The following is a 14,853-nucleotide window of genomic DNA, read 5'->3' on the forward strand; positions in this document are numbered from 1 at the left end:
TCAGTCCCACACTTTAGGGTGTTTTATTAATGTAAAGAGTTCATACATTCAGTCCCACACTTAAGGGTGTTTTATTAATGTAAAGAGTTCACACATTCAGTCCCACACTTTAGGGTGTTTTATTAATGTAAAGAGTTCATACATTCAGTCCCACACTTTAGGGTGTTTTATTAATGTAAAGAGTTCATACATTCAGTCCCACACTTAGGTCGTTTTATTAATGTAAAGAGTTCATACATTCAGTCCCACACTTTAGGGTGTTTTATTAATGTAAAGAGTTCACACATTCAGTCCCACACTTTAGGGTGTTTTATTAATGTAAAGAGTTCACACATTCAGTCCCACACTTTAGGGTGTTTTATTAATGTAAAGAGTTCACACATTCAGTCCCACACTTTAGGGTGTTTTATTAATGTAAAGAGTTCACACATTCAGTCCCACACTTTAGGGTGTTTTATTAATGTAAAGAGTTCATACATTCAGTCCCACACTTTAGGGTGTTTTATTAATGTAAAGAGTTCATACATTCAGTCCGACACTTAGGTCGTTTTATTAATGTAAAGAGTTCATACATTCAGTCCCACACTTTAGGGTGTTTTATTAATGTAAAGAGTTCACACATTCAGTCCCACACTTTAGGGTGTTTTATTAATGTAAAGAGTTCACACATTCAGTCCCACACTTTAGGGTGTTTTATTAATGTAAAGAGTTCACACATTCAGTCCCACACTTTAGGGTGTTTTATTAATGTAAAGAGTTCACACATTCAGTCCCACACTTTAGGGTGTTTTATTAATGTAAAGAGTTCATACATTCAGTTCCACCCTTAGGTCGTTTTATTAATGCAAATAGTCCATACAAGCAGTCCCACCTTTAAGGATGTTAATTAATGTAAAGAGTTCATACATTCAGTCCCACACTTTAGGGTGTTTTATTAATGTAAAGAGTTCACACATTCAGTCCCACACTTTAGGGTGTTTTATTAATGTAAAGAGTTCACACATTCAGTCCCACACTTTAGGGTGTTTTATTAATGTAAAGAGTTCATACATTCAGTTCCACCCTTAGGTCGTTTTATTAATGCAAATAGTCCATACAAGCAGTCCCACCTTTAAGGATGTTAATTAATGTAAAGAGTTCATACATTCAGTCCCACACTTTAGGGTGTTTTATTAATGTAAAGAGTTCATACATTCAGTCCCACACTTAGGTCGTTTTATTAATGTAAAGAGTTCATACATTCAGTCCCACACTTTAGGGTGTTTTATTAATGTAAAGAGTTCACACATTCAGTCCCACACTTAAGGGTGTTTTATTAATGTAAAGAGTTCACACATTCAGTCCCACACTTTAGGGTGTTTTATTAATGTAAAGAGTTCACACATTCAGTCCCACACTTTAGGGTGTTTTATTAATGTAAAGAGTTCACACATTCAGTCCCACACTTTAGGGTGTTTTATTAATGTAAAGAGTTCACACATTCAGTCCCACACTTTAGGGTGTTTTATTAATGTAAAGAGTTCATACATTCAGTCCCACACTTTAGGGTGTTTTATTAATGTAAAGAGTTCACACATTCAGTCCCACACTTTAGGGCGTTTTATTAATGTAAAGAGTTCACACATTCAGTCCCACACTTTAGGGTGTTTTATTAATGTAAAGAGTTCACACATTCAGTCCCACACTTTAGGGTGTTTTATTAATGTAAAGAGTTCATACATTCAGTCCCACACTTTAGGGTGTTTTATTAACGTAAAGAGTTCATACATTCAGTCCCACACTTTAGGGTGTTTTATTAATGTAAAGAGTTCATACATTCAGTCCCACACTTTAGGGTGTTTTATTAACGTAAAGAGTTCACACATTCAGTCCCACACTTTAGGGTGTTTTATTAATGTAAAGAGTTCACACATTCAGTCCCACACTTTAGGGTGTTTTATTAATGTAAAGAGTTCACACATTCAGTCCCACACTTTAGGGCGTTTTATTAATGTAAAGAGTTCACACATTCAGTCCCACACTTTAGGGTGTTTTATTAATGTAAAGAGTTCACACATTCAGTCCCACACTTAAGGGTGTTTTATTAATGTAAATAGTTCACACATTCAGTCCCACACTTTAGGGTGTTTTATTAATGTAAAGAGTTCACACATTCAGTCCCACACTTTAGGGTGTTTTATTAATGTAAAGAGTTCATACATTCAGTCCCACACTTTAGGGTGTTTTATTAATGTAAAGAGTTCATACATTCAGTCCCACACTTTAGGGTGTTTTATTAATGTAAAGAGTTCACACATTCAGTCCCACACTTTAGGGCGTTTTATTAATGTAAAACAAATAGGGAGCTGAACAGGATGTATCTTACTGCATTCTGTTGTCATGTTCACCTCTAGCTGCCCCAAAATGGAATACCACTACAGGATGCGGAAATAATTTTCACTCAAAACCCCAGATTCTTTTACTCCATAAATTGATATTGGTTAAAATGTCTATACTGATATCGAAGACGTAATAAACATACATTGAACATCTCAGCTGTTTTCTTAAGCTATACAGATCATGCTTAGTCGTCACACAAATGAAGAAAACATCCGGGGAAAACTAGCAATTTGGTCAGTTGAGTTGGTGGCATGAAGAGTACAGTTGCACTGATGCAAGTGCTTGACAAGCAGAGACAACAATGTTCCACGCTATCAGGTACGTCGAATGATGGTCAGCAAGACAAGGTGGCCTTATCCATTGGTAACAATACACATGTTCTTCACTCGACAAATGTACTGCCAAGGTGATTCGACACCTGCCACATCCGATGGGGGAACAGGGGACACTTATCTGAGGTATTCATCCCCCTCATTAGTGGCCCCTGGGATCGGCGGGGTAGCCTAGTGGTTAAAGCGTTCACTCGTCACGCAGAAGACCCGGGTTCGATTCCCAACATGGGTACAATGTGTGAATCCCATTTCTGGTGTCCCCTGCTGGGATATTGCTAAAAGTGGCGTAAAACCACTCACTCACTCACTCATTCGTGGCCCTATGGTATAAGCTGCAACTTCCTGTGAATAAGACCTTCTTCAGGCATGTCGAGATCTGATGAACGTTCAAATCCTAATGCGCCAATAAACTGGGGACAATTGGCAGTGAGGAATAATTGCAGCCTGGACTAAAAAAAACCTGATGACATTGTTTTAACAATCAACAGGTACATTAATGATGAGAAAGTATGAATTACTATTTCCAGTTTTATTCCTCAATAATCATGTTATATCAACCATATCACACATTTACACCGGTACCCGTCACAGCATTTGCCAGTAATAAAGATTCCAATGATTATAGATAAACTGTACACAAGTATTTAAAACAATCCAGTAATATAAATACAACACAATATCCAGCCATTCCACCAACCCTAACATATATATATATATATATATATTACCATACAGCATTCAGTAGTAACTAATACTTGAAACTTGTTCCAGCAGAAAGTCATCCGTCACAAGACGTCTAACAATACTATAGTGTATTGTTACACGTCTTGTGACGGATGTTTGTTTGTTTGCTGTTTAATGCTGCACTCAGCAATATTCCAGCTATATGGCGGCGGTCTGTATATAATCGAGTAGTGACATCAAGAGCATCCACCCACGCAATTGGGATACGATGACATGGATCAACCAAGTCCACGAACTTGACCACCCGATCCTGTTTGTCGCCTCTTACAAGCATATAAGCCTTTTACGGCAATGTATAGGTTTTCTACCCTGGATCTTCATGGGTCGTAACAATACATTGCCTTGATAAGATAAATATCTCAAAACAACCTATCTCAATAGTAAGGGTGCTACACGATATATACCTCAATAAAAACTTGAAACAAAGTACATTTTGGCAAATTATGTTTGAGATCTAGCACTTATCTGACTTGGAACAGACAATCTGTTTGTAAAACTCATGTTTGGCATTTTCTAATGTACGTTTCATATCCATACCATGTTACGCATACTTCTTAAATACTGACGCAAGAATATGCACAATCACGTTTTCAAGCATTAGGCAAGATGTGTTTTTGTCCATCTCGAAACACATCGAATGATATTTAAACCCGAACGATGACTTTGGTGAGTGTGTATTGAGACGGGAGATAATTGAAGAACAACTTAATTTGATTATTAAGGCCATTTTTAAAAAAATGACAAAATCTTAATATTTCTTTTCAAAGTGTCACTATATAGATACTTGCATATCATATAACAAATACAACTTGACTTAAGAAGACAATGTCAAGCTTGTATTGCAGCACAAACTATTATCATGAACTCCTACAATGAATCGTTACATCCACAAGTGGCCCGATTAATTTCATAATGAAACAGTTCTGTAATGGGCAGAAAATATTCATGTATAACAGCCATGTTTAAAACTGGTGCCAGTGTCTGTCAGCAGTAGAGGCACCATTGCTTGGGTCATCCATGCAAAGGTGTCTCAGATGATGAGCGAGTGAGTTGGGGTTAACGCTGCTTTTAACAGTATTCCAGTCATATCACGGCATGTCAGCTTAATGTGGGAGGAAAGCCCGAAGTGATGCAGGTCTTAGACGTTTACCACTTCAATGAAACCCACGAGCACGGGTATGGTGCTGACAAACCTAGAAACATAATCGGGCGAACCGGGATTCGAACCCACAATCATAGGTTTCTGGCATGCCCAAGGGACACAACTCAGCACAGCGAATCGCGGTGCCTTAGACGACTGGGCCACCCGTGCCCCCCCTCAGATGATGAAGATGTAAATGTTTACGCTAGACAGAGACCATGCACAATGAAATTCGCTTACATGAGTTAAAATCAGAGACAAAATAACCAAACAAACAACAAATTCAAATAGAACAGTGCCATTGAATAGTGTACTGCAGCTCACATGGATATGTAGTCCAGAATGAAACATACACCCAGAACTAACTACTTCTAACTACTAACATTTCATTACAATTTCAAAGCAGTGGCTCAGTACAGCAAGAAGCGTAAAGGTCAAATCATGGTCAAACTTAAAGCATCGCAACTAAACAAATCCCAAATTACAAATAACCAACAATTAAATCAATGCACAGACTGAAACATACTTAAACAAAGACAAACACAACACACATGTGCCTATGTTTCAAGTTCAAACATAATGTGTGAAGCCCATTTCCTTCCTTCCTCGGCTTTATATTCCTACAATATTTCTAAAAGTATCATAAAACCATACCCACCCACCCACCCACTCAGTGAGTTCAGGAAATCAATGACATACTTGTATAAAAGGTGACATGCATCAACCAAGTCAGCGTGCCTGACCACCTGATCCCGTTTGTGGCCTCTTACGACAAGCATCAATACTGAATTGGACAGATCTGTCACCTAATACTGAATTAACATTGTCAGCAGGTCGGACCACCTTGTCGGAGATTGTTGGCGCTGTCAACAAATATAATGCTCGGGACAATTTGATCAAATAACTTAGATATATCATTCTATACACTTATCACCGAAGGGAGAACAAGATAAAATACAATGAGCTACATAAGATCCAATAACCTAGACAATCATTCACTACACTTGTCACTGAAGGAAGGACAAGACAGACACACGCATGTACATGTGTCTGCAATACAGCACATTTGTTCCTTGTTAGGGATGTATCAATGACTCCACACAAAGTGTCCTTGTCAGGCAAACTGGAAAACTTAGTTTTCCTCCAAATATGGATTTTTACTAAGGTTGTTACATCTTAATTCAATAACTATTTCAACATTGTATTTAATCAGTGCATTTAACTTTATAATTAAGCACTAACGCGCCTCTTCCACTTCATAACTCCTAAGTAATGATAGGATTTATGGATGAACAACTTCTTTATTACAATTAAGTTTGACATTTTGATTCTTCTAAATGCCCATCAAAGAAGTTCATAATTGCTGTTTTCAGTGAAACTACAGGACATCTCTACAACGTCAAAACATTAGCTGTAACAATGTTAACAGGATATGTGGAATTCAAAATTTGGAATTGTTACTGATACATGTAGAAGACTTAGTGCTGCCTATCTTCCCCTGAGCAGGTCCAGCTAAATCCCTGATAGCATCTGTGGTTTAATCTACAGCAAATCACACTGACAGTCTAAGTTGTGGTCCGCACACTGCAGTGGTGTGTAACATCAGTTTGTTCTCGTGTAACCATGGCAACCATTGCAAAATCAACAGTGTTGCCCAAAATCTGACTATACTCATCTTGGGATGACTGGAGTCCCTTTCTTGATTGTCTTACTAGCGGCACACAACAAACCCTTTAGTAACATGAAGGTACCTTGACAATGACAGTATGCTTATATATGGCAGTTAATGTACCTTGACAATGACAGTATGCTTATATATGGCAGTTAATGTGCCTTGACAAGGACAGTATGCTTATATATGGCAGTTAATGTACCTTGACAAGGACAGTATGCTTATATATGGCAGTTAATGTGCCTTGACAAGGACAGCATGCCAATATTTGGCTGTTAATGTACCCCGACCATGCAACATGCTAATGTATGGCAGCTAATGTACCTCGACAATGATAATACGCCAATATATGTGATAGTTAATGTACCTGGGGAATGCATGATTTGTTGTGAAAACATCATTCTTACAAAATATCCCTCATAAACCATTGTAACACTATCACCAATATATATGTGGTTATGACAAAACAAAGCCCACTTTGATCAGAACGGGCTCTGGGCCCTGTTCCACACTGCGATGTTAGCATTACGTCTACTGTTAGCCTACGACCACCTTGGAGCTTTGTGGAATGGGGCTGTGGTTCTTGGGAAAGTTCCCTTCGACACATAATGGTACTTTCACCAGGCTCATGTCTCTTGCAGAGAACTTGGAACCAGTTTGCATTATAAAATAACATATAACATAACCTTTTTGCAACTCGACAGATTGAATTAATGAGTCCATGATTTAATGTCCTGCGCAAGGCTCGGGGCTTGGACCAGTGCTTCACACGCAGGACAGCAAACTGTATTTCCTCACTGCCTGTAAAGTTTATTCTCTTGACATTTCATAGTAACAGGAGCAGGAAGAATATTTTAATTGTTCACATTTCCTTGTCGGCCACATTTTAGCTCCTGTTCTTTAAATAACTAGCTGTGGAGCTGGAAATTCAATACACTTTCGGTACAAAGCCATAGACTTCCTCATCTGAAAACATTATTCAATATTACACTACAACCATAAAAGGAATTGCTGTCTAATATTCTCTACAGTTCTGTTGAGACAAAATGATTCTGTTCAAACATCATAGTTAAAAAAACATGAACCTAAAGATTGTGTCGGACAGAAACAGGCAGTTGAAGTTTGTATTGATAAAGCCTCTAGAAGTTGTGCAGCTCTGGAACGTTGTAGTAGAGGTCGATGGAGTTGGGGTTGGCGAGGGCACCACGCTGAGGGACGTCCAGGCCGGAGATGGCCCGTTTCACTGCAATCTCAACCTTCTTGCCAGAGATGGTGTACTGAAGTGACAATCAGAAACATCAACACAACATTGTAGTGAAGGAAAATTATTTTCTGTTTCTGATAATGTTGATTTGTTTGAAAACATCTCTACATTGCAATTCCTGTCAACTTTGAAATTTGAACCTTGAGCAAGCAGTACCGGGGTAAGGGGTGAGCAAATTGAGTCAAAAGCTTTTGATTGTTTGTTTGTGGGCGGGTAAGCAAGTGCTCTCATGGTCATAAAATGTACTAACCCGTGAAAATCCGGTCTAGAATAGGCTTTCAGCAACCTATGCTTGCTGCAAAAGGCGACTATGCTTGTCATCAGAGGCGACTAACGAGATTGGGTCGTCAGACTTGCTGACATTGCTGATGCATGTCATCATGTCAACCACTAAATTGTCTGGTCCAGCGTCAATTGTTTACAGACTACCGTCACATAGCTGGAATATTGCTGAGTGCGGCGTCAAACAACAAACAAACATACAATGTACTGACCTAATCCTCATTTTAGTCCCTCATGACAAGCATTGAATCCCCAAAAGAATATAAGGAAGGATTACTGAAAAAGTATTCTGCCCTGGAATCTCCAAAGGATATAAGCAAAGATTACAGGGAATCTGTACTGCCCTGGAAGACACCATGAGGTGTACCTCCCCTGAATATTAAGACTTAAAAACATAAATATTATTTTTTTTAAAATAGTGCAGGCGAATTAAATACTTACGGGAATGTCGTCGATGGGAAGAATCATGGAGGGCACGTGTCTGGCAGAGAGATACATCCTAATGGAGGTTTTGATGCTGCCCACAACCTCCTTGTTGAACTCGCTGCCCGGCGCCATCTTGAGGAACAGAACAACTCTCTCGTCTGTCATGTCCCGACTACGCTGGGCGACGCACACACTGTCCTGAATCTCCTTGAAGGCCTCCACTGGCAGAAGAAAACAGAAATTATCTTTCCAATAATGTATCATCCCTCATCAACCAAGTCAACGAGCCTGACACCTGATCCCGTTAGTCGCTTCTTGTACGATGCATGTCATCGTATCCAAATTGCGTGGATCGATGCTCATGATGTCAATCACTGGATTGTCTGGTCCAGACTCGATTATTTACAGACCGCCGTCATTTAGCTGGAATATTGCTGAGTGCGGCATTAAACGACAAACAAACTAAACCAAACCAAAAGCATCCCTCATCCTAAAATAATATGGATCAAGGGCAGTAAAACTTGAAAACAATAATTTGAGCCATTAATTTTCAAACTCAGACTTGATAATTATCTTAGATAAGCATGCAAACTTTTATTCATGTAACTTCAGTAGTTTCTGAAAAAAGTCGTTCCCTTTTCACACAGTATGCACTAAGTTGAAAAGCATGGAGCAGGGGCCATAAAAATAATAATTTAAGACACCAATTTTTAACTTAATTGATATAATGACCAGTAAGACCTGTGTGTAAAATTTAATTTCTCTAACTTAAATAGTTGGATGGGATAATAACGGACCATCCCCAAACCTTGATCAAACCATTGGGGTATGAAGCCACACAATCACACACTGTGACCATCTGATCTCCAGAAGCTCCAACGCATTTGACAGGTTGTTTGTTGTTTAAGGCCTCACCTAGCAATAGTCTAGCTTTTGAAAACAGACTGTAAATAATCGAGTCTGAACAATCCAGAAGAACTCGGGAACAACAGCAGTGATGCGATGGCGATAATAAGCAGCCTGTGGTCAAACAAATTGAGGCCACTTGCCTAAACTTGGCTCTCAGCGTTATTTTCAGTCGATTTTTGTGTTATTGTATGGACTGACTTTTCTGACCTAGACTGAACAGAATTTTACAAGTCTTGGACTTCAAGCTTGGGGCTAAAGTTGCAGACTGGATAAGGCTTACCAATGTTGTATATTTCTGCACTGCCGAATCTCACACCGTTTGGATTTAGTGTTCCATCACTGCAATGTACACAATTTCAACTATTAAATATCCAACTCAAATAATTGGAAATGTCATAAATGGAAGGAGACATGGATTAATTGAGCGTGAGAGAGTTCGGTTGGGTTGAAGATGTTGATCACTATTTCAGTTTCATTCCCGGCATTATATAAGAGATGGTGAGTATATTTTCACTCCGCTTTTAGCAATATTCCAGCAATATCCCAGCAGGGAACACCAGAAATGGGCTTCAGCATAATAAAAGAGGAAAGTGATGCAGGTCTTATTTTCTAACCACTTTGGTTAAACCCATTAACGTGTCATGGTGCCTTCCACCCCTGAAACATGCCTATTTCTGATATACCCATAACTCTACACAGCGAATTGTGGCACCTGAAACAATCGGAACACCCATTTCCCACGCACGGCTATTGGGGACGACTAACCAAGGATCCGAGGAATGAGGGATTCAAACCATGATCGGCAGATGCTGGTGAAGTCAAGGGACACAACTCTGGACAGCTAATCACCAAGGGTTGTGAGTGATGACAAAAACATGATGTACGGGGACCTCCTGTGTCCTGGAATTCACTTGAGAGAAGCAAGCATGGGGATCTATACTGCCACGAAAACCCACAAGGAAGTCAAAACACGAAGTTCTAAAACACCTTCTCTCCTGCATTGCTTCTCCTCCCATATACCTCACACCAACCACACCGCCTCCATGGTCTAATGGTAGAGCGTCCGCCCAGAGAGCGGAAGGTCTGGGGTTTAATGCCCAGCCGCATCATACCAAAAGACGTTAAAAGATGGTACTTGTTGTTACCCTGTCTAGCGCTCGGCATTAAGGGGCTAAAACAAGGACTGGTCGGCTCGGAGTCAGTATACTGTGTCTGAGTGGGGTATTCATGTTAAACTGCGGCATGGTATCTCAGTGTGCTAGCACTATAAATCGGCATCAGTCTGGACTAGTACAAGCACGCGCACGCACGCACACGCACACACACACACACACACACACGTACGTCGCTATATAAGTGCAATAATCTTGGACGCAACGTTAACCCCATTTCACCTGACACCACCAACCAGCCCATAGTTCACACATATACCTCTCATTGCTTGCACACCTACCTTCTCCCTAACATCACCACTCCTCCCGTGTGAGAGTTGATAGAACAGAAGTCCCCATGAGCCCACACACCTACAAGGAGAAACATATTCAGATCAACAGATATACTTTCAGATCAATGGAACAGATCCAAACAATAAACCCAACTACATGTACATGTAAGTATGTAAGTACTGGTACACATGCACAATCAAATAACTCTTCAGCTCATCCTCTCTGTTTTCCAAACAGAGATCCTGTCTCTTGTTGCCATGCTGTCATTCTAACAAGTGTGCTTTCCTGACGTAACTCAGTGTGTTCAAAAATAAAACTTCTGTTTTAGGCTAAAATATAATAGTCTTGGTTCTCAGGCACCGTCCGCATCATCATAAAGTCTGCCACACGTTTTGTTTTTATTTCCATTTTCAAAAGAAATATTAAAAATCCTAATAATAACAATGCGATCCAATATAGCATGAAGTTACATCTCGTGTTATGGTCATGGCAGCAATAGGAGTACACAACTGTTATTTGGTTACATACTAGTATGAACAGGCCAAAATAACCATTAAAAAAAACACCACCCGCCTGCACTATATTTTCAAAAGTCACTGCCTGAGAACCAATTTTTTTAAGCTTAATTAACAACCACAAATGTGTTGCAGACAACCCAAGTATCACAATAACGGATCGTGACATGAGGCATTTCCATTTTCTACTAGCCATTTTTTCCAAACCGCTTCTTGGACGATAGGAATTATATATATCTTAACTCACCTGGAAACTTGTCAAAGTATGCTTTCTTGTATTTGAGGTTGTCTGTGTCATTCCAGAAGTACACTGGCATAGAAGGGAACGGAGTGAGACAGACCAGCTCTCCACTGTTGTCATACACCTGCTTACCTGGAGGAAAAGAACAGGTTCGTACACATTAACAATTAAGGAACAGACCAGCTCTCCACTGTTGTCATACACCTGCTTACCTGGAGGTAAAGAACATGTTTGTACACATCAACACTTAAGGAACAGACCAGCTCTCCACTGTTGTCATACACCTGCTTACCTGGAGGAAAAGGACAGGTTCGTACACATTAACAATTAAGGAACAGACCAGCTCTCCACTGTTGTCATACACCTGCTTACCTGGAGGAAAAGAACATGTTCGTACACATTAACACTTAAGGAACAGACCAGCTCTCCACTGTCGTTATACACCTGTTTACCTGGAGGAAAAGGACAGGTTCGTACACATTAACAATTAAGGAACAGACCAGCTCTCCACTGTTGTCATACACCTGCTTACCTGGAGGAAAAGGACAGGTTCGTACACATTAACACTTAAGGAACAGACCAGCTCTCCACTGTTGTCATACACCTGCTTACCTGGAGGAAAAGGACAGGTTCGTACACATTAACACTTAAGGAACAGACCAGCTCTCCACTGTTGTCATACACCTGCTTACCTGGAGGAAAAGGACAGGTTCGTACACATTAACACTTAAGGAACAGACCAGCTCTCCACTGTCGTTATACACCTGCTTACCTGGAGGAAAAGGACAGGTTCGTACACATCAACACTTAAGGAACAGACCAGCTCTCCACTGTCGTTAAACACCTGCTTACCTGGAGGAAAAGAACAGGTTCGTACACATCGACGCTTAAGGAACAGACCAGCTCTCCACTGTTGTCATACACCTGCTTACCTGGAGGAAAAGGACAGATTTGTACACATCAACACTTAAGGAACAGACCAGCTCTCCACTGTTGTCATACACCTGTTTACCTGGAGGAAAAGGACAGGTTCGTACACATTAACACTTAAGGAACAGACCAGCTCTCCACTGTTGTCATACACCTGCTTACCTGGAGGAAAAGGACAGGTTCGTACACATTAACACTTAAGGAACAGACCAGCTCTCCACTGTCGTTATACACCTGCTTACCTGGAGGAAAAGGACAGGTTCGTACACATTAACAATTAAGGAACAGACCAGCTCTCCACTGTCGTTATACACCTGCTTACCTGGAGGAAAAGAACAGATTTGTACACATCGACGCTTAACGAACAGACCAGCTCTCCACTGTTGTCATACACCTGCTTACCTGGAGGAAAAGGACAGGTTCGTACACATTAACACTTAAGGAACAGACCAGCTCTCCACTGTCGTTATACACCTGTTTACCTGGAGGAAAAGGACAGGTTCGTACACATTAACAATTAAGGAACAGACCAGCTCTCCACTGTTGTCATACACCTGCTTACCTGGAGGAAAAGGACAGGTTCGTACACATTAACACTTAAGGAACAGACCAGCTCTCCACTGTTGTCATACACCTGTTTACCTGGAGAAAAAGAACAGATTTGTACACATCAACGCTTAAGGAACAGACCAGCTCTCCACTGTTGTCATACACCTGCTTACCTGGAGGAAAAGAACAGATTCGTACACATTAACACTTAACGAACAGACCAGCTCTCCACTGTTGTCATACACCTGTTTACCTGGAGAAAAAGAACAGATTTGTACACATCAACGTTTAACGAACAGACCAGCTCTCCACTGTTGTCATACACCTGCTTACCTGGAGGAAAAGAACAGATTTGTACACATCAACGCTTAACGAACAGACCAGCTCTCCACTGTTGTCATACACCTGTTTACCTGGAGAAAAAGAACAGATTTGTACACATCAACGCTTAACGAACAGACCAGCTCTCCACTGTTGTCATACACCTGTTTACCTGGAGAAAAAGAACAGATTTGTACACATCAACGCTTAACGAACAGACCAGCTCTCCACTGTTGTCATACACCTGTTTACCTGGAGAAAAAGAACAGATTTGTACACATCAACACTTAACGAACAGACCAGCTCTCCACTGTTGTCATACACCTGTTTACCTGGAGAAAAAGAACAGATTTGTACACATCAACGCTTAACGAACAGACCAGCCCTTCACTGTTGTCATACACCTGTTTACCTGGAGAAAAAGAACAGATTTGTACACATCAACGCTTAACGAACAGACCAGCTCTCCACTGTTGTCATACACCTGCTTACCTGGAGGAAAAGGACAGGTTCGTACACATTAACACTTAAGGAACAGACCAGCTCTCCACTGTCGTTATACACCTGCTTACCTGGAGGAAAAGAACAGATTTGTACACATCGACGCTTAACGAACAGACCAGCTCTCCACTGTTGTCATACACCTGCTTACCTGGAGGAAAAGAACAGATTTGTACACATCGACGCTTAACGAACAGACCAGCTCTCCACTGTTGTCATACACCTGCTTACCTGGAGGAAAAGAACAGATTTGTACACATCAACGCTTAACGAACAGACCAGCTCTCCACTGTTGTCATACACCTGCTTACCTGGAGGAAAAGGACAGGTTCGTACACATTAACAATTAAGGAACAGACCAGCTCTCCACTGTTGTCATACACCTGCTTACCTGGAGGAAAAGAACAGATTTGTACACATCGACGCTTAACGAACAGACCAGCTCTCCACTGTTGTCATACACCTGCTTACCTGGAGGAAAAGAACAGATTTGTACACATCAACGCTTAACGAACAGACCAGCTCTCCACTGTTGTCATACACCTGCTTACCTGGAGGAAAAGGACAGGTTCGTACACATTAACAATTAAGGAACAGACCAGCTCTCCACTGTTGTCATACACCTGTTTACCTGGAGGAAAAGAACAGATTTGTACACATCAACGCTTAAGGAACAGACCAGCTCTCCACTGTTGTCATACACCTGCTTACCTGGAGGAAAAGAACAGATTTGTACACATCAACACTTAAGGAACAGACCAGCTCTCCACTGTTGTCATACACCTGTTTACCTGGAGGAAAAGGACAGGTTCGTACACATTAAAACTTAACGAACAGACCAGCTCTCCACTGTTGTCATACACCTGTTTACCTGGAGAAAAAGAACAGATTTGTACACATCAACGCTTAAGGAACAGACCAGCTCTCCACTGTTGTCATACACCTGTTTACCTGGAGGAAAAGAACAGATTCGTACACATTAACACTTAACGAACAGACCAGCTCTCCACTGTTGTCATACACCTGTTTACCTGGAGAAAAAGAACAGATTTGTACACATCAACGCTTAACGAACAGACCAGCTCTCCACTGTTGTCATACACCTGTTTACCTGGAGAAAAAGAACAGATTTGTACACATCAACGCTTAACGAACAGACCAGCTCTCCACTGTTGTCATACACCTGTTTACCTGGAGAAAAA

General features: G+C 40.6%; 1 protein-coding gene across 1 annotated transcript in view; it reads right to left on the reverse strand.

Annotated features, from left to right (window-relative positions):
- Positions 1 to 6,455: 6,455 nt before the first annotated feature.
- LOC139472280 (acetoacetyl-CoA synthetase-like) overlaps positions 6,456 to 14,853 on the reverse strand; it is a 30,823-nt gene continuing 22,425 nt past the window's right edge. The window contains exons 13-17 of the mRNA XM_071254705.1: positions 11,357 to 11,482; positions 10,603 to 10,672; positions 9,430 to 9,488; positions 8,256 to 8,461; positions 6,456 to 7,545 (exon numbers count right to left, since the gene is read on the reverse strand). Coding sequence (XP_071110806.1) covers positions 7,408 to 7,545; positions 8,256 to 8,461; positions 9,430 to 9,488; positions 10,603 to 10,672; positions 11,357 to 11,482 — 599 coding nt within the window. The 3' untranslated portion in view covers positions 6,456 to 7,407. The remainder of the gene's footprint in view (positions 7,546 to 8,255; positions 8,462 to 9,429; positions 9,489 to 10,602; positions 10,673 to 11,356; positions 11,483 to 14,853) is intronic.

The sequence above is a fragment of the Haliotis cracherodii genome, unplaced genomic scaffold (assembly GCF_022045235.1).
Source record: "Haliotis cracherodii isolate W230 unplaced genomic scaffold, xgHalCrac1.p SCAF_24, whole genome shotgun sequence".
Lineage (NCBI taxonomy): Eukaryota > Metazoa > Mollusca > Gastropoda > Lepetellida > Haliotidae > Haliotis > Haliotis cracherodii.